We start from the raw sequence: 21,681 nt of genomic DNA on the forward strand, positions 1-21,681 counted from the left end.
TAGCAATTAATTACTGGAAGGAAATGGAACAGATCCATTGTAATCACTTGCTGGTACCCCTGCTTTAACCAAACTGTCTTTTCTCCTCAACTCAAACACATATATATTTACAACATAGTTATAATGATGCTTTTATGTACCATAGGAATTTTCGAATGACTTGTAAATAAAAGTCTGCCTTTTCCTCAATACCCCTTTTGAAAACTAATGGATGTGCATTACATTAGCTGACCTCCCACAAACTGAGTCCTAGATAAATTAGTTATTATTGTTACTATCTCTTCCTCTCCCATTGATAATTCTTCTATGATATCATGACTATGTTATTATGTCTTTTCATCTTCATGCTACAAGACTCAATGCTTTTCCTTCTCCCAATAAATCCCCACTTGTTTCTTTAATGACAATGGGAAGAAAGAAGCGGGGCAGGAAGGAATGACTTCTACTTCTGCCCATTAAGGGTTAACTGCTATAAAACCTGCCATTTGGCCAGAAGCAAATGGAGAAAACCAACAAAAACTTAAGCAAGGATTTTCAAACATTAGATGACAGGCAGTGACGGGCTATAAACCCTGACAGAAAGGAGACAATGAAATGAGCCCTATCACTCCACCAGATTACTTCCCAGTGAGTTATCCCTCAGAGCTGGGAAATCATGACAGCCTGAGGGCCTTGCTGAATTACAGAGACAGAAATCCTTTGGAGAGGCTGGCCCTGTTGGAATTCCCAGGTGAGAACTGGAGATTTGCAGCGGCCGGCCTGAGTCTCTGGATGCTGGGGGGTGCAGGTGGGAGATGACAGGACAGAAGCACTAAAAGCAGCGGACTGTACAATTCCAATGGGGCTGGAAGTTATCTTCCCAACAGCAAAACGGGATACTGGTTTCACACGGTGATTGGGTAGAGTTCTCATAATGGACGTACCTTCGTAGAGAGACCAAGTAGCCCTCGACTAACTACCCTGGGTCTGCCATAGAAAAAGACTGAAAGCAGGCATCTAATGGGAAAATCCAATCCTCACACTACCTAAGAGCATTGTAATTGAAATTCAAAAGGATTTTATAAAATCCAACACAATGCAGCACTCAACAATATAAAATCTACAAGGGAGACATCTATCAAAAATCACACCTCGCTATCCATTATATCTTAATAAAGCTGGAAAAAGAAGAAAAATAATAAAAGAGTTAATTATTCCTTGTAGAGCAATTACATAATAATAACAAGCCTAGCTAGCAACATATCAATGATTCAGTAACATTGAAAAATAAACTTTTTAAGTAACCGAGGATATTCTGTTGACGAAAAGACCTGTGGAAATTACTGATTTTTTAAAATGCTGATGGAAAATTTGACTAAGATGGGTATAAGGTTACTTTCAGTGAAACACAAACTGGAAATGCACTATGTCATTATTTAATATGCAATGTAACTCTATAAAAGAATCTACCTTGGATCCACTTCTAGTTGAGTTTTCATTTTTGAAAAATCAGAAACAGTTTTTGCTGCGAGTCTCTTTTCCCTAGCACATAATCTGATGGCACAGCTCATAAGGTATCAAGAATTTGTTACCTTTACAGGGCTAATGAAGCAAAGACCAAGGCCGCGTAACCTCCTTGTGACTGCCAACCTAGACAATGACAGGCCACTCATCACGAGAGCAGTTCAAACTCATGCTCGCTACTGAAAACGGCTTGACCTTTATGTCTGTCTGCTGATGCGCTAGCAGCATCACTTTTGATAAAGGTAGAATAATTTTAAACAAGGGATATAATTTGTATTTTGTAATTTTAATCTTAAGAATATCAGTGATACTCGAGAGTTATTTAGACACCAGGTTGAAAACTCTAAGACTGGAGATGAGAGCAGTGAATGCCAGCAGTGAAAAGACCCTGGGGTTAGGTGGTAGGTCTGGGAAGTAGCAAAGACCTGGTGACAGGTGGACCTTACACTCATATTCAACAGCTCAGTCAAGCCCAGGCTGGAGGTCAGTTTTGGAAGAGCAGTAAGGCAGCCTCTTGTAAGTGAGACTCCCTGAACCACTCTGTGTAGTCAAAAACAGGCAGATTGGCATGGGAAGTGGAAAGTTGTTTCTAGGTAGCGGAGGTCTCAAGTGGAGAGAACTGAACTAAGACAGAGCGTCAGTAGGTATTCTCCCAGTCGTAGCATGAATTTGAGGCCTTCCAGAGCCTACTGGCCCTGGCATCAGGCAGTGCACACTGCCACAGGGGAAGTACACTTAACTGTGCACATCTTTCCTTTGGCACTAGAGGTATGGCAGGATATTGTCGCTGCTAGGGACCCCATGACACTTCCTCCATTTGTACAGCTTGACTGCAAGCTCTTCCTGGCCTTGGAGAAAGACCCCTACACCGGAAAGCAGAGGAAAGGCTCTAGAGCCTCAGGTTCACACTCTGTGCTATAAGGGGACTTACTGCAGAGATAAAAAATGACTAAGAGCAAGGGCTTCACGCCCCTGAGATTAAGGAAACAACCTCCTGTTTGGGCTATGGAGAAGAGGATAGGAGGAGACATGAGGAGACCTCAAACTCCAGTGGAATTCTACAAGAGGTCTCAGTGATCACCCTCTGTAACTTGGAAAGAGGGAATGACAGAAGCCTAAAAGGTTTCAGAGATCCTAGAGCAATGGGGACTGCAGCTCCTGTCAACCAGGGAGAGCTCAAGGAGGTATAAATAATCAAGTTCCATACTGCCCAGCATGAGGTGGGGGCAGAAGAAGGACCACCCATGACTGAGCTCAGCTTGACGTGGAAGGGCCAACAAGACACCCCCAGACCTAGAGGGGTCTTTTGGACAGAGATGGAAGACAAGGCCAGAACAAGAATGGCCCAGAGGTTGCTAGCATGGACAGATGACCCTCAAGGACGGAACTCTCATGCCCTCACCAAGGAGTTGGAATTAGATATAACTTCAGGGAAAACCTTTGTAGCAGAGGGGAAACAATGAATTAATTAACTGAGATTATGTTAGGGGCTCAGTGTAGAAAGAAAACTGAGTCATAGGTCACCTGAGATTGTGGACTGAGGTTTGTTTCTGCTATAGATGTTGAATTTCTTGAAGCAGAAACTGTCTTCCCCATCTTTTCTATCTTCACACCACCCAGCATATTTTCACCAACTTAATCGATTTTTGTTGCGCACCTGCTAAGTGCTAGCGACATTAGAATTAGCTCTTCCACATTCTAATTAGAATTCTAATTAGAATTAGCTTTAAGTGCATAGGAAATCCCCATTAGACTACAAGGCATTGAAGACATGGGCAAATATTTGCAATATGGTGTGATAAGCACCATAAAAATATGTGTTCAAGGAGTGATGGTGGCACAAAAGATGTGATGATTTAATCTGTGGGTGGGAGGCAAGTCAGAGGGGGCTTTAAAGAAGACAGTTTCTAAGACCTTTTTAAAGATAAATAGGAACTTACCAAATGCTCCAGCAGAGAAAAGGTTTTTCAGGGCTGAGAAACAACACTGACAAAGGCAGAGTCATGAATAGAAATGGTTTTTTTCAAAAAGAACAAATGCAAAAATTACTGATTTACATATGATGAAATCTTCCTATTTGAGCTTAAATTGTGGAATGGTGGTAAAACCCAAAGGAAATAATGTTGGTAAAACTCACCAGAAGCTACAATTATTTAATGAAATATTCACTTTACAGAGGTCAGAAAAAAATATAGCCCAGTAAGCTGAAGAAAAAAGTTACCAAACAGTCCAATAGATAGAAATATATAACCTATTATCAAAAGAAAACTCAATCAATAGAATTTGATGTAGGAATAACAGGGATCATAGTATAAAAACACAATTATTTTAAAACAGCTATCGTAAATGTTTTACATGTTCAAGAAGATGGAGGAATACATGAGCGTGCTGAGAAGAAAAACAGGTACAGCATTGATTTCCTGAGGCTGCTGTAACCAAGTACCACAAACTGGTGACTTAAAACAACTGGAAAGCATTTTCTCACAGAAGTCTGAAATCAGTTTCACTGACGCCAAAATCAAGGTGGGCTGTGCTCCCTGGGCAAGCTCTGTGGGAAGGCCTGTTGCTGCCACTCGTAGTGACTTCTGACACTTCCTGACCCGTGGACACACTGCCCCAGCCTCTGTCTCAGTGGCCACACTGCCTATTCTCTTCTGAGCGTGGAGCACGTGCCCGTGCCTCTCTCTTCCCAGACACGTGCTGCCAGAGTAACCCTGATAATAAGAGGAGCCTCACAGGGTAACACCCTCAATTACATCTGCAGAGACCCTTTTACCTTACAAGGTACCGTGAAGAGTGCAGGAATAAGGGCCTGGGGTCTCTAGGGGCCATTATTCTGTTGACCACAGATGATAAGCTTAAGAGCCACCTGAAACTTCTAGAAATTAAACATAAAATATAGAAAGTGGAAAATACACTGGGAGTAAGAGCAGACTGTATACAACTGAAGAGAACATCAGAGAAGTTGAAGGCATAACAATCAAGTAAATTCAAAATGAAACATAGAAAGAAGAAGAATGATAAAAACTCAGTGAAGCACTGGGTAATACAGAACAGTCTATCATACTTTAGAGTCCCAGAAGTTGAGGGGCAGGTAGACAGAAGAAAAACTGTGTAAATAATGTGCACAGATTTCCAAATCTGATCAAAACTCTGGACTAATAATGCAAGAAGCTCAATGAAATCCAAATAGATGTAACATTAAAAATAAACTGACATTATATAAAATTGGTGAAAATGAAGAAAAAATACTAAAGTGCAGCACAAAAAAAAGAGATTCCAAAAAAGAAAGAGAGAGAAAGAAAGAGGCCATTCTAGAATTCTAAAACCCAGAGAAAATGCCTTTCCAAAAACCAAGATAAAATGAAAACGTGTTCAGGAAATCAGAAGCTGAAAGAATTCACACCAGCAGTACTGCACAATAAGGAAGGTTAAAGGAAGTTTTTTTTTTTTTTTTTTTTTTGCGGTACGCGGGCCTCTCACTGTTGTGGCCTCTCCCGTTGTGGAGCACAGGCTCCGGACGCGCAGGCCCAGCGGCCATGGCTCACGGGCCCAGCCGCTCCGCGGCATGTGGGATCTTCCCGGACCGGGGCACGAACCCGCGTCCCCTGCATCGGCAAGCAGTCTCTCAACCACTGCGCCACCAGGGAAGCCCTAAAGGAAGTTTTTTTTTCAGCTAAAGGAAAAGGATGCCAGTTAAAAATGTCTAAATTTAAAAATTGCAGATAAATGTAAAATACATTATTTGTTAATATGTTAAATTGTTTAAAGCAAAGGAAAAAACACATATTTATAATACATATGTTGAAGTGAATGTATGACAATAATATACCAAAGGGTATGAGAAATGGAGAAATGGATGTATATGGTCTTAAGGTTCTTACACTATTGACGAAATGGAGCGCTATTAACTGAATGCAGACTAGGATGAGCTAAAGTTGTAAAGTGTCAACCCTATGCAGCCACTAAAAAAGTAAAAGAATGAGCTATAGTTAAGGCACTAATAGTGGAGATACAACAAAATTATACAAATATTGAACCCAAAGTGGGCATGAAAAAAGAAACAAAAAAGAAAACTTAAAAATGGGACAAATACAAAATAAAGAGAAAGTTGGTACTTTTACACCCAAACATATCAATAATTACATTTAACTACATTTAATTAGAAGATAGAGGGGGTCAAACTGAACTAAAAGAGCATGACCCAACTGCATATTGTACACCAGATATATAAACATAGATAAAACATACACAGGAAGTGACTTAAAAATAAGAAAGGAAAACACTGAAACACACTGTTGAAAAATTAATCAAAATTAAGTGGAGTTCTTATACTAATTAAAGGAAAATTGGACTTCACAGTAAGAAATATTACAAGAGATGAAAAGGTATTTTTATAATTAAAAGTGTACCAATTTATCAAAATGAAGAAAGAAGACACTAAATATTTGTATACCTAAAAATGCTGCTCAAGATACATGAAGCAAAAAATGACAGAACTAAAAGTAAAAATATCAATTGACGCACAGTTAAAGAATAAACGTTTTTTTTTTTTTAAAAAAGAGGGATATAAAAGACCTTGAAAAACTATCTTCACTGTGTTGTAATTAATATTTATGGAATACTACTCCCCAAATCAGAGGAATACACATTCTTTTTAAGTGTACATGAAATAGTCACCAAGATAGAACATGTTCTGTGCTATGAAATAAATGCCACAATACTTGAAAGGTTTTCATTAAATAGAATATGTTGTCTCATCACAAAGAAACTATATATCAACTATGTATCCCTATGTTATATCTATCTATCTATGTTACATCTATGTATTCTCACACACACACACACACACACACACACACACACACACACACACACATCTGGAAACCCCCCAAATATCTGAATATTAAATGACAAGTTTCTAAATAACCCATGAGGAAAAAAGTCATCAAAAGAGAAATTGGAAAATATTTTGAACTGAATAAAAATGAAAGCACCAAACATAAAAATGTGTGGCATGCAAGCTAAAGCAGTGTTTGGAGACAAATGGAGAGAATTAAACACATACTAAAAGGGAAGAGCATCCTAAAATCAATATCAGCTTTTAGCTGAAAAAAAAACTAACAAAAGAAGAGGAAAGGAAATATAAATAACCAGAGGAAAAAATAATGAAGACACAAAAGTAATGAAACAGAAAACATGAAAAACAATAGAAAAACCAATGAAGACAAAAGCTTTTTCTTTGAAAAGATTAATAAATTTTATAAATCTCTAGCCAGACTTATCAAGATAAAATAATAGAAGAAAAAGATTAGCAATATCAGAATGAAAAAGTCACCATGGCAGAGCCTACAGACATTAGAAAGACAGTAAAGATGATTATGAACAACTTTATTCATATTTATTCAACTTTATTCACTATTCACAACTTTATTGTGACAACTTAGATGAAGTGGTCAAATTTCTTGAATGACGCAAACGACCACAGTTCACACAAGAGGAAAAAGATGATGTGAAGAAGCCTGTAACTATAGACAAAACACAATTTTTAATTTAAAACCTTCTTACACAGAAAACTTCATGCCCAGTTATTTGCCCCTGGTGAATTCCACCAAATATTTAAAGAAGAAAAGTTACCAATGACAAACACAATCATCCAAAAATTGAAGATGAAGGAATACATTCCAACTCATCTTATCAGGCCAGTACTAGACATCAAAATCAGACAAAAACTTACAAGAAATGTAAATTACTTCCCAATAATTCCTATGAACATGGAAACACAAAAGCTTAATAAAATAATGGCAAACTGAATCCAGTGACTTATAAAAGAATAGTGCATCATGACTAAATGGGATTTATCTCATGAATACTAGATTAATATTTGAAAATCAATCAATGTAATCCATTATGTTATCGGGTAAAGTAGAAGAATCTCTGATTTTAATCAAAAACTGCAAAAACAAATAGACAAAATTTAATATTCATTATGGCATTTACTCAGTGAACTATGTACAGAAGAAATCTTCCTCTACTTGAAAAATGACAACTATGATAAACTAATAGCTTATACTATACTTTATGATGAAAACAATAAATATTCCTCTCCTAAGATCCAACTCAAAGACAAGTATACCTGTTCTCACTGCTTATATTTTTAAGGCATTCAAAATAAATACAAATCACGCAATTTTTCTTGTTTGGAGATGACAACCTTCCATATAATAAATCATGAGAAATCTACAAAGAAGCTATTAGAACTAATAAGCAAGTTATGATAACTTTTGCTTTTTAAAAGACGTTGTTAAGGAAAATTAAGAACATGGGCAAGACACAGACTGGGCTAAACATTTGTGAAATATATATCTGATACTTTGTATCCAAAAATGTATTAAACACCTGCAATTCAAAAACAAGACAAACCATTCAATCAAAAATTTGTAAAAATATTTGAATTTTTTCAAGGAAAATATACCAATAATTTCATAACATATGAACAGATGCACAATATCTTAACTCATTAGATAAATGCATATTCATGCTACAATGAGATAATACTACACACCCAATATAATGCCTAAAAATAGGAAGACTCTCACTACCAACTGTTGATGAGGATACAGGGCAAGAACTCACACATTTCTGTTAGGTATTCATCACAAAGAATTGAAATGGGTATGTCCACAAAAACACTTGCAAGTGAGTATTTGTGTCAGCTTTATTAAAACAGCATCAGAATGGAAACAACCCAAATGTCCACCTTCAAGTGAATGCATGAATAATTGTACAAAATTGTATATGACCAGGCAATAAAAATAAACGTAGTTTATTCACAAGATGGATGAACTGCAAATTTACCATGAGATGGACTCCAGAGAGAGAAGGCTGGTGACGATTCCCTATGGTTCAAGAAATAGGAAAGTTATAGTGACAGAAAGCAAACCAGTGCTTTCCTAATTTGGTAGGAGATGGGAATTATCCACAATGGTTAGGAAGGAATTTTTGAGCTTGTGAAAATGGTCTATAGCCTAATTGTGCTGGCATCACACAACTATATGTATTTGTTAAGATTCATCAAGCCGTACATTTAAAATTGATTCATTTTACTGTATGTTACACATTCTACTCCTCAAAAGATAGTGTTATGAAAATTAATAAAAGTATACCTCAATAAAGCAGAAAGAGGAGAGGGAGAGAGAGAGAGAGACAGAGAGAGAGAAGGAGGAAGGGAGAAAAAGAAAAAGTAAAGAATCCTGTCTATGTTACCCTCAGTTGCTAAAACCCTACTGTCTTTCTCCTCTTCATAAGAATAATGAAAAATATATAATTCTACTTTGTTCCTAAAATATTTAAAGCATATACTTAGCAAAATATGGCTTTGCCATTTGCTACAATGATGACATTGACTCTTGAATGTTCCCATTATTAACTGCTAATTCTAGTATTTTTATCTAAATCCACAGGCATTTGGTCATCACTGCCTCACAAGATATAGCTGACCACTGTTTTCTCTTTCAAAATTCTTGGGCACATGGTTTTTGAAACACAACACTATTCTGGTTCCCCTTCAACTGCTGTTTCTAAGGCTGACTTCTGCTATGCTTTTAAATTGAAGTATAGTTGATTTACAATGTTGTGTTATTTTCTGCTCTGTATAGCAAAGTGATTCAGTTATACACATATATACTTTTTTATATTCTTTTCCATTATAGTTTATCATAACATACTGACTATAGTTCTTTGTGCTACACAGTAGGACGCTGAATAAAAATCATTTTACAAAAACACAATTGAAAATTAACATGTATTAGCAACTAACTTCTCAAAACTCTTTACTTTGTAAGGCACTATTGACTATTTGCTTTTTTCTCACTGTCACCACTCAGTAGAATAAAATGTTTTGCATTTATCTTACATTTTGACAAGATGGTATTCACTGAACTAACTTTTGATTAAAACTACTATGAATTTTCTGTTATTTTTATTGATACAATATTATGAATTGACTTTTTTCCACTGTTTCTTTTCACTTTTTTTTTAAATTGAAGTATAGTTGATTTACAGTGTTGTGCTAATTACTGCTCTGTACAGCAAAGTGATTCAGTTATATACACATATACATTCTTTTTTTATATTCTTTTCCATTATAGTTTATCATAAGATACTGAATATAGTTCTCTGTGCTATACAGTAGGACACTGTTGTTCATCAGAGGCAAAATATTCTCTGACATAAATCATACTAATATTCTTAGGTCAGTCTCCCAAGGCATAGAAATAAAAACAAAAATAAACAAATGGGACCTAATCGAACTTACAAGCTTTGCACAGCAAAGGAAACCATAAACAAAATGAAAAGACAACCTATGTCATGGAAGAAAATATTTGCAAATGATGTAACTGACAAGGGCTTAATTTCCAAAATATAAAAACAGCTCATATAACTCAACAACAAAAAAACAAACAACCCAATCAAAACATGGGCAGAACACCTAAACAGACATTTCTCGAAAGAAGAAATGCAAATAGCCAATAGGAACATGAAAAGATGCTCAACATCACTAATTATTAGACAAATGCAAATCAAAACTACAATGAGGTATCACCTCACACCAGTCAGGATGCCCATCAATGAAAATTCTACTAATAACAAATGCTGGAGAGGGTGTGGAGAAAAGGGAACTCTCCTACACTGTTAGTGGGAATGTAAATTGGTGCACCCACTATGGAGAACAGTATGGAGGTTCCTCAGAAAACTAAAAACAGAATTACCATATGATCCAGCAATCCCACTCCTGGGCATATATCCAGACAATAATCCAAAAATATACATGCACCCCTATGTTCACAGCAGCACTATTCACAATAGACAAGACAAGGTAGCAACCTCAATGTCCATGGACAGAACTGACTGTTTTTTGCTGCTTCTTAAGTGTGTCATTTATTCAAGCTAACGTGTTATTTCTACTTGATTGCTAAACATAATTTTAGTACTAAATTTTTCTGTTTATAACTAGTAGATAAACAACAGGTCAATACTGAGTAGTGGATGTTTGGGGGATTCAAGGGAAAGACAATATGGGTAAAAATCCTCACTGTACAATTTCCTATTTAGAGAGAAATAATAGGATTGGATTTAAACAATAAATTATTCATAGGATGCTATGTAATTTAATACTTTAAGTAGTTATATGATTAAATTTCAATCATATAATGTCTCTAAAATGCATAGAAAAGTGTCTATGTCTATCCCAGGACAAGTATTCAAGATATATTTACATATTTGATTTTGGGCACTGAAAAAAATGTTAGAAATACAAAAACATCTTTAGGAAAATAGTGAAATTATCTGTATCCCCACTATCCTTTGATATATTTTCTCCACAGCTTAGCACACTTAATTCTACTCATTTATTTTTTTTGGAAATTATAAAATTAACTATGGATTTAAATACATGCAATATCAAAATTATTTGATTTTATGTACCTTATTTATTTTATGTATGAGTAACCTTCTCCATGTAATTAAGTAATCTGCAAACTCCAAATCCTCAAACTTCATCTACTGTGAATATTATACTTCTCTAAAAAAGATTGAGAGTTCATAAATTTCCTAAAAATTTGGAAATATCTTTAAACTCAAATTCATTTTCTAAGTGAAAAAATATTTAACCTTTTGTATTCTATTTTAGGAGGAAAAATATTGGTGTGATCACATACTATTGAATAGAATCTACTAAAGCATAAACATTAATTATAACCGTTACAATTGTGGAAATGTTTTAACTCTGACAGTCATTTTAGTCAGCAAGGAATGGAAAATTATCAAATTCAGTGGTCTTTTATTTATTGACTTCATGCCATCTTAAAAAAATCAATTTGTAGAGAATAACTGGAAATTGTAAAATGAGAATATGCCATAATGGAAATAATTGATATGCAAGGAAATTATATAATCAACATCAGGAAAAAAATGTAATTCCAAAAAGTTCACAAAAATTACATTTAGTATTAAATGAATACATATTAGTATTTAACATAATACAGTAATTATGTCATGTATTTCCAAACCTGATACATGAAGGAAACAGGAACATGTCTTCCTAGTACTTGGAAGTGAAACTTCTTTCTGACTTTCTTCCTGGAAATTGTAAAATCAAAATCAGCACATAGTAGATCTGGTTATAAATTCATAAAATAACACTAAAAACTGAAAGAGTCAGTGGCTTCTAACTAGGCTGTAAATGATGATACTGTATTTTAAGAAAACACGTATCTATGGGAATAATTTGAATCAAATTGAAAGGGTCTTGACTGAACATGGTTCATCTGAGCTCCCACCAAGAGCGAGAATCTCATTGCCTTCAGACTCAGATTCAGAATCCTGGGCAAATGTTTCCCTTTTCTAAAGACTGTATAATATTTATAGACTTTATAATATGTTTTTCCTAATTTTTGAGACATCCAATTTACATTCTTTTCAGTAGAATATAATCTCCACGAGTGCAAGATTTTTGTCTATGGTGTTAACTACTGTATTCTCAGTATCCAGACCAGTGCCTGGCCTAGACTAAGCTCTCAAACATGCACTGTTGATGGACTGAAAGAGTTCCATGCATATGTCAACAGCTGTCAAGTTTTTGTTTTACAAGGAGACAATATAATGATCTGCTCCCTTTAATATTTTAATTTGGTGGATAATTGCATTTCTCAATGCTCATGACAGCGGAAAAAGTTGACAAAGAAATGCACCCTTAAAAAATATGCCAGGCTTAAAAAAAAATATATATATATATATGCCAGGCTCATGTTATATAGCTAAAGAGGTACTTTTTTTCAAACTTTCAAAACCAATAATTAAAATGATCCCTAAACAATTCCAAAACTACACAAAATGAAAGCTTCTGAGGTCCAGCCTTATCACAATTTAAAAAATGCAAACTACTATAATGGGTAATGTTTGTTAAGTACTAATTCAGAAAATATTTAAAATATTGACAACAGCCAGTATTGATGAGGATGCAAGAACACTGTTTTCCTTAGGCTGTTGGTATGAATGTTCATGAGCACAATTTCTTGAATATCAGTTTGGCAATGTTTATATATATACATGAATTCCTGCCCCAGGAATTTAACATCCTAGAATTTATTCTACAAGATGTATCCATCCATGTTTATAATGATATATATATACATATATATGTATGTATATATATACACTAAGATGCTGATTGTAGAATATTTGTTGCACGAAAATTTGTAATAAACTCAATAATGATTTCAAGTGTATTGGTACATATGTTATAATAAACAGTGTGGGAATATGTACATGGTTACCTGGTAAGTAAAAATAAGTTTCAGAAAAATATATGCAATACAAATTTTGGGGGGAAAATATACATGTGTGCATGCATACACATACATGCACAAATATACATATACAGAAAATATATGTATATATTTGTATAATATATATTAGACATACATTTGTGTGTATCGGTGGATGTGTGAGATACACGTGCATAAGTGCACTCATATATATGTATTTGTGTGTGTGTTTGTTTAGGTAGGTGTTCCTTAGAAAGTGGTACCTCTGGGAAATTGAATGAGGAAAGATATGCACACAAGTTATTTTTACAAAAAAATCTCAGTTATAAATGAAATACCTTAAATTTTTTAAAAAATGACTTGAATATGAAGTCAGTTTAAGAAAATCAGAGCAAAGAAAAGTCAACTTCAATTTAACAGCTACTGGACTATATTATGGCTGTTCGCCTGACCTTACCAGGATAGAAGGAGATTGAAAACATATGTTTAAATGAACTTGTACTTTTGTGTTCATGTTTCCATTTGAATTTCAACAAACTCAGTTGTAAAAATAAGAGTTTTACTTAAAAAGTAAAGGAAACTTCTTTGCTCTCCACTTTTAATTTTTCTTATTTTAACAATTTCAAGCTTACAGAAAAATTGAGACTACAGTAAAAATAAGTCTCTTCTGAACCACTTGGGAGTAATTTGCTGACCTGATGTCTCATCTTTCCTCTTTACTTCAGTATATATTTCTGACAAACAGGACATTTTCCTAAACAACTAAAATTCACTGTCAAAATCAGCTAATTAACATAAATACCATCTGATCCCGGGATGAATTCATGTCTCGGTAATGCCTTTTAGTTCAAAAGGTTCCAGCTGAGGGTCATGGAGCACATTGCTGCCTTGTCTCTTAGTTTTATTCAGTCTAGATGAGTTCCTCAGGCTTCTCTTGATTTTTGTGACCTCGAGGTTTTGAAGATTACTGGGTATTTATTTTGTGACGTCTCTCTAATCACATTTGCCTGTTCACCATAACTAGATTCAAGCTATGTATCTTAGGCAGGAATGTCAGAGGACTCTCATTCCAAATGTTGCTGTAGCCTCATTGCATGTACAGGTTGGCACAATATTTCAATTTACTGATGAAATCCACCTGCTCACTTTATTAAATAAGGTACTTACTGTCTGCCACACTTCTCCACTAGAAAGTTATGCCTCCCATCACAATTAACAAGCATTTTTCTGGGAGATGCATCGTAATTCTCCATACGTCATTAAAATTTCAATTTACTCAACTATTTATGTCTATATGTGATCGTGATTTCCTCTTTTGTTTAATGGGCTATTTTTAATTACTATCATTATTTATTTTGATCCTCAAATTGTCCCAGTTTTGGGCAGGGAATCCTATCATTTTGTGTCCTTTGTCATATTCCCTTTTTTTCATTTAGCAATGCCTTTCTTTCTGGCAGAAGATACTCCATGTTCTTTTGTATTTTCTTTGTCCCATAGTCCATGAATCACCAGTTTCTCCAAATAGCTCTGTTTTGTTTTTGTTCTGGGGGATAATGTGAAGTAGAAACCAAGTTATGGCCACTAGATGTGCTGATTTTTATTCCATACCCCAAGCCATCTCAGTGGGTATTATAGAAGCTGTACATGTATGTATTCACACACACATATAGACATATGCACATCCATGTTAATCTCCATATTTATTTCTACATCCATTTCTACGCATTAAAGGCCATGAGTTCACAGTGAAACATCCCATTTAGATCCAAACCACAAGGTTCAGTCTAGTTTTTCCTCTCTCTGGGTTTCTCCTCCTACATGCAGTCTCCTCACCGCACTTCGGTTTGGCTCTACATGGGAGAATGTCCTCGTTACCCTGCCTGGGCCCGGATGCCCGGGTGAGGATGCCCCCACGCGTGCCTCTCCCGCGGTGACCTGGCCCTGGGGCCCGCGTTCAGGGCTGCTGTCTTCATGGTAACTGGGCTGTCTGTCTCCTCAGAAGACCTCCTCGCACCGCTCACCCTCCATGACCAAGTCGCCCTCCTGCATGGGGGCCCGGCTGACCTTTTTGTGGCTCTGACTCTAAACGTGACTCTAAGGGCGATGCCCTCCCCCTCGCCGAGATGGGTGCACTCCTCCCCCCATCAGATTCCTGCTGAGTACAGGCCCTTCCCTCCTGTGATTTCCCTGGCCTCACTCCACACCTGGCCTCCGCTGTCCCCATGGAAACTAGCCCCAGCCCACCTGGTCTCTGCCCCGCACCCTGAGCCACTGTGCCCCCGGCCTTCCCTGCTTTGTCCCATCTAAGAGTCCTACGCCTGAATTTCTCAGGAAAGGAAGGGAAGAACGCAAAGGAGAGAAAAAGCTGGGTGAAGAGGAATATTTGCGGTCTTGAATCCTAGACTCGTTGCTCTGTGTGCTGCGCTTCCTATAAATTGACCGAGGCTCCCCAGTTCCTCAGAAGTCCGTTTATCTGTTCAAGAAATACACACTGAGTCCTTATCAGTCACATAGCATTTTAGATTAGTTTTTTTTTAAGTTCATACATTTGCTCATTTAAACAAAGAGAACTATTTCCCTTAGATATAAGATTTAGAACCTCATGCCACGCTAAGAATAATTCCATAATTTGATGCACTGAGAGTAGGATGTGCTATTTCATTGATAACTAATCACTATGAATAACATTTATTAAATTAACATCCATCCATTGTATCTCTTTCTGCTTGTATATACATGTTGTAGAAAATCGGGTGTTAATCATGAGAATAATTTTGAGCCAGAAGCTATTTGAAATGAAGCGATTTCCTACCTAATCCTTCATCAGATCACTGTCCTTGAGCTTGAAATTGACTTCAACATCATGACAATAATGGTATATACCTGTATCATTAAATGCAAGCAAAGTTAACCCCGTTTGCCTATTAACCCTATTAAGTAGGTATTTTTATTATCATTGTTAACAGCTGGAAAAACTGAAGTGTTGGTGTTGTGATTTTTTCTAAGCTCTCTGATCTTGTAAGTGATGGAGCATGGAATTAAATTTGACTTGTTATAGTTACTTGAAATTCTTAATCTTAACTTTTCATGTTCTGACCCCCAATCCAGTTCTCATCAGAAATTATATTTCATCACTTTTCTTTATTATATATCTCAAACATATCAAATGATACAATTCCTTTTATATGGAGCTGTCCCCACTGTTTTGAACTTTGACATTGCACACCCCACCTCCATAATTTCTGTCATTGAAGATCTAGAACAGGAATCACCACTTCATTTTAAGAAACAACATTGACAAATCGTCCCCCTCCAGACTTGTAACTTATATTTCCTATATATTCAAGTATAAAATATTCAAATGAAGTTGAATATCTTTAATATAATTACTGCTTACTGAGGGTTTTTTTGTGAATTGTCTCTTTATAGCCTTTGTAACTCTACACTATGATTCTTATCATTTTGGAGGTAAATGCCAATTCACCTTAACTTCTTCTAGGCTATTCCAATGACAGCACTTTAGAATGATCAGATGGTTATTTACTGCACAGCAGAGTAAAAAATGACTGAGTTTAACTTTTGGAAGGACTCAATCTATAAACCTGTACAACAGAATGGTCATTCTGTAAGAATACCTGTCAGCAGTTAGAAGAAAAAGTTTGCCCCAACTGACATACTTTAGATTATGTTTATCTATAAGGAGTGAATTTTGAGCATTTTGGCACAGATATTCTAAGTATTCCATATCTGAGGAACAGAGTTCCTCTCCTTGGATGAGTAAAGACAGACAGTTAACCTGTGGGTAACTCATTTTTTTGGTGCACTGTGGAATACAAAATAGTCTATGGTTTATGACTGATTCTAATGTAAAGTTGAGCAATTAATATACATAAAAATGACATCACAGTGCATTAAATCTGTGTTCACTCCAGAACAATTAACGTGCCCTTTGCTTGGGAATATAGCCTAAAATATAGGAAGAGAGCACCAGCTTGCAGTCAGTAAAGAATATGCCAAAATAACAATGGACTAAATTGATAATCTATGTGGATAGCCAGACCACTTCAATTATTTTCTCAAGGGATTCTAATGTCCTTGTGATCAAAAAAGGAAAATCCCTTTTTTATCACATATATCGGAAAGGAATTTTTTTAAACAACCTAGATTAGAAACCGTTTTAATAAGCACTGTGGTAACAGCAGGGAATCTGTTTCCATGCAAGTTTTCAAATATTTGTAGAAAACATGACAATATTACTGATAGTAATTTAACACACAGTAATTTGTATTCTACATGCACAGGCTACCCATAAATGGAAGTTAGTATAAATATTTGACGTTTCACTTTCTATATGTCACTGGGTTTTCAATTTGGATACCACCTTTACTTCTGCTCCTCAACTACAATCTTTTTGAATTTACATTTTCCCTTCTGAAGGAATAAATGCTGTTCACTGATGATTTGCTTCAAAATGGCAATGATGTATTAATGAAAATGGAACTCTGTATGTATGACTGGATACCATGTAGGCACTTTATTTATACTACTTACCTGGAAACAAGATTTTTAAATGTTTGCCATTAATTTCAGGATTATGATAATCATCTTTTTACATTCTATCATAAGCAAGATTTAGCCACAATGGGCTAGAAGTAGACCTTTACGGCCTGTTCCTATGTTTATGTTTAAGAAAAACTTCTACAATATTTGCTTAAATGTTTTTAAGGACAATCCACATTTATATTACTTAAAATGTTCATTACATTCACTACACTTTTATTTTTGTTAGTTTTTAAAGAATTCCTTTTTTAGAGCAGTTTTAGGTTCACAGCAAAATTCAGGGGAAGGTACAGAAATTTCCCATCTACCCTCTGCCCCACAAATGCATAACTTCCCCCGTTATCAACATCCCTCACCAGAGTGATATGTTCTTACAGCCGGTGAACCTATACGGACACCTCATAATCACCCAGAGTCCATAGTCTGCTCTTGGTGTTATACATTCTATTGGTTAGGACAATGTATAATGACATGAATCCATCATTATAGCCTCATACAGAGTATTTTCACTGCTCAAAAAAATCCTGTGCTCCCCCTATTCATCCATCACCCCTCCAAGCCTTAGCAACCTCTGATCCTGTCACCATAGTTACAGTTTTGGCTCTTCCAGAGTATCATGTAGTTGGAATCATAGAGTATGTAGCCTTTCAGATTGGCTTCTTTTACTTGGTAATATGCATTTAAGGTTCCTCCATTTCTTTTCAAGGCTTGATAGCTTATTTCTTTTTATTGCTGAATAATATTCCATTGTCTGGATGTATCATAAACTTTAAAAAATTTCATATTTTGAAATAATTTATATTATTTATAGGAGAAATGGAAAAAATAATGCAAAATATTCCCAGTGAAACCTCACCCAGTCTCCTAATGTTAATATCTCATCTTCTTAGTTTTGATAAATGTAACCTTGGTACAGTTATGAAAACTAAGCAAATAACGTTAGGACAATGCACTTAACTAAACCACATATAATATTTGATGCCAACTGTTTTCTCACTAATGTCTGTCTTCGAGTCAGAATCCCACCTATGACATCACACTGCATTTAGTCAATCCTCTCCTTATTCTTCTCCAATCTATGACATTTCCTGCTGTTTCCTTACCTTTCATGGCCTTGACATATTTGAAGGTATTTTGTAGAATGTCCCACAGTTTCAGTTTATCTGATGTTTTCTCATGAATAGAGCAGGGTTATGAAATGGAATACAGAACACCCTAAAATCATTATTTTTCCCTTTCCATGCTCTATTTTCTAGGGTATGAGTCATTAAAGTTCAGCCTACATTCAAGGAAAAGGGAGTTAAGTTTCAAACCCTGGAAGAAATATCAAAGAATTTGTGGACATATGTTAAATACACCACAGTAATTAATACATATTTGGGGGAAGATCATTTGAGGCTATGCAACTATTCTATTTCTTATTTTTTTTTAATTTTATTTATTTAGTTTTGGCTGCGTTGAGTCTTCATTGCTGTGCGCTGGCTTTCTCTAGTTGTGGCGAGCGGGGGCTACTCTTCGTTGTGGTACGTGGGCTTCTCATTGCAGTGGCTTCCCTTGTTGTGGAGCACAGGCTCTAGGTGCACGGACTCAGTAGTTGTGGCATGCAGGCTCAGTAGTTGTGGCTCACAGGCTTAGTTGCTCCGCGGCATGTGGGATCTTCCTGGACCAGGGCTCGGACCCGTGTCCCTTGCATTGGCAGGTGGATTCTTAACCACTGCACCACCAGGCAAGTCCCTCTGTTTCTTCTTAAAGTCGGCTAATTTTAGCAACCATCAGTGGATTTTGCCTACTGCAATTATTACTCAAATGGTGATTATTTTCCTCATTACTTTTACATTTATTAATTGGAATTCTTTGATAAGGTAGATTTATCTCTTCTTCTCTATTTATTTATTCTATCACTTTACTATCAGGATGGCCTTGCCTGGTTTTTAAAATCATTCTTTTGGTTATAATTCAATACAATCAAATTTATTTTGTTGCTCATATTTTTCTTGCTTTGGTTATTGGGAGATCTTCCAGGGACGCCCCTCCCCCTTTTGTTTTTAGCAATTCCTTATTTTTGCAACTACAAGATGTTCCAGACCTACTTTGTATTTTTGCTAACTAGAATCAGCCACTTCTTCAAAGAACCATGGTTTCTTTTACTGGGGAATAGTATGTACCGCTCGTTGCAACTGTATAGTTCTCAGAGGACAGAAATAGGAAACTCATGTATCTATATTGCTAACAATGTGGATATTTGTACTAACTAACCCACACACGTATCTATATTTACTTCTACTTCTCTTAAAATAAACAGGAGTTAATAGTGGTATCTCTCTCTCATTCGGCACAAGGTTCAATCACCATTTCGTCTCTTGCTTACTTGTAACTTGTTTACCTGGCAGTGAGAGATCTGGTTCCTATTGTTGACAAAGTATCGCTTTAACCCTAGTATGTGTTTGAAGGCTTTTCAGAATTGGTGACCATACCGATGAGAAACAAATTTACCAACTACATTACAGTATTTTTATACTTTTTTCCTCCTTTGCTTTGAGCTTTACAATATTCAATCAAACTTTGCTTTCCAAAGTTACTTAGTTCTTCCCCTTTTCCTTACGGTCTTTATGTGAGGTATATTATAGTAATTGTACCGCAGTTAAATTAGTTTGTTGGGGACTGAATTTCACTCCGGTTTTCCTAATACCCTGATTGATGTTTTTGTTATTATTGTTGCTGTTTGTTTCTAAAGGAGGCCCTGGCGCCCAGGGGGTGACCTGCACTGCGGAGTGCAGAGCTGGGGAGGCGGGAGGGAGCTGGTGGGGCACAGGGTCGTCCAGGGGACCCGAGACACGGGGGGGTTTGCTGGGCAGGACGGAGGTCCCTCCCTGCTGCTGACCAGGGACGTCGAGTGGCGCTGAGGCTGGGGTGGCCCTGCGTCCTCCAGAGGCCGCGCCCTCGCCAGCCTTCTGAGGACCCGCCCGCCACACACAGGGGAGCAGGCTGGCCACCACCCCGCTGAGGTCCACCCACTGCCCCTCCCGGGACCGATAGAAGGGTCACTCTTCTCTTTCCCTCCCTCTGTCCCTGTCCCGTGGACACAACTGGCTCAGGCAGGGCCTGCGGCGGCGGGGACAGTCAGGGCTTCGGCTTGACGCATGCCGCCGGGCCACCAGCGAGACTCCGGGCCGGAATGGGAGGCTGAGGCCTAGGGTCCCGAGTCCTCCTAAGTGGGGTCCGGGGGTGGGAAGGACGGAGACAGACGAGGCCAAGAGGCGGGGTTGGGGGTCCCAGACGCACTCACCTGTAGGCGCCCGGGTCCCGGAAGGCCCTGTTCCGCCCTCCGCTCGCCGGCCTCGGGGCCTCGCCCCCGTGGGAGGGGTCACGCTCCGCACACGGCTCCTCCGCACGTTTTGCGCGCGCGGCGCACGGGCTCCCTGAGGCGCGGGGAGCGGCGCGCCGAGTCCAGTCAACGCCGCGAGCGCAGTTGGAGCTCCGACTGCGAGCTGAAGGGCAGGCGACGCTGTCACCTTCTTGGAACTGTGCGCGTTCGTCAAGCTGCGCTGCCGCGGCCTGGGGCGATGGAAAAAAGCCGCCCGCCCGCCTCGGCCTCGCGCTCCTTCAGGGCTGGGCCGCGGCGCAGGATGCCGGGGCCCCCGCCCCCTCGGTTCAACACCAGGAGGACGGCAGCCAAACCGCCAGGGTGCCGGAGGTGGCCCCGCGGGGACCATGGGGTCGTCTAGGCCCCCCTTTGGTGGCCTCGCCCCCCGGTCCTGCCCACTTCCCGGAACCACGTAGGTCCCCAGCACCTCGGAGGTACCGTTCCGCACCTGGACCTTCTGGTCACGGACACTGTCCCAGTCGGTGGAGGCGGGCTTCTCAGTGGCCCAGACACAGTGTCTGCAGGAGGTGGTTCTGCATCACGTCCAGAATGTCCCCAAGTTCGTCGAAGTAGCACCCGAGGGCCTCAGGGCTCCTTGAAGGTAAGGGTTGACACAGGTGATGTCCAGGTTCCAGATGGGCCATGGATCCTGTTGGCAAACCTCAGCACACATGGTTCTGGCCCATCTCCCTGTCCAGGTGGTGGCCCATGTGGTCCGTCTGGTCCTGGCGGACCCGGGAAGACATGAGCTTGGACAGCCGGCCTGAGCCCCGCAGGGCCCTCCGTGGCCACTCCGAGATGACGCGGTCCCAGCCTGTCTGGCTCGGACAGGACTCAGGGATGTTCTTGGTGACAGCCTCATAGAGGGTGGCGACAAGGCCTGTAGAAGAAGCAGGTGGCCTGTGGCCCCTGGTGCGGGGCGTTCAC

General features: G+C 38.3%; 1 protein-coding gene across 11 annotated transcripts in view; it reads right to left on the minus strand.

Annotated features, from left to right (window-relative positions):
• Positions 1 to 21,354, minus strand: part of LOC307189184 (uncharacterized protein) — a 408,683-nt gene extending 387,329 nt beyond the window's left edge. For all 11 annotated transcript variants that reach the window (XM_079926999.1, XM_079926991.1, XM_079926990.1 and 8 more), the window contains exons 1-2: positions 20,677 to 21,354; positions 11,574 to 11,643 (exon numbers count right to left, since the gene is read on the minus strand). In XM_079926999.1, coding sequence (XP_079783125.1) covers positions 11,606 to 11,643; positions 20,677 to 21,103 — 465 coding nt within the window. In that variant the 5' untranslated portion in view covers positions 21,104 to 21,354 and the 3' untranslated portion in view covers positions 11,574 to 11,605. The remainder of the gene's footprint in view (positions 1 to 11,573; positions 11,644 to 20,676) is intronic.
• Between the last annotated feature and the right edge of the window lie 327 nt (positions 21,355 to 21,681).

This window comes from Stenella coeruleoalba (assembly GCF_951394435.1).
Source record: "Stenella coeruleoalba genome assembly, chromosome: 7".
In the NCBI taxonomy this organism is placed as follows: Eukaryota; Metazoa; Chordata; class Mammalia; order Artiodactyla; family Delphinidae; genus Stenella; species Stenella coeruleoalba.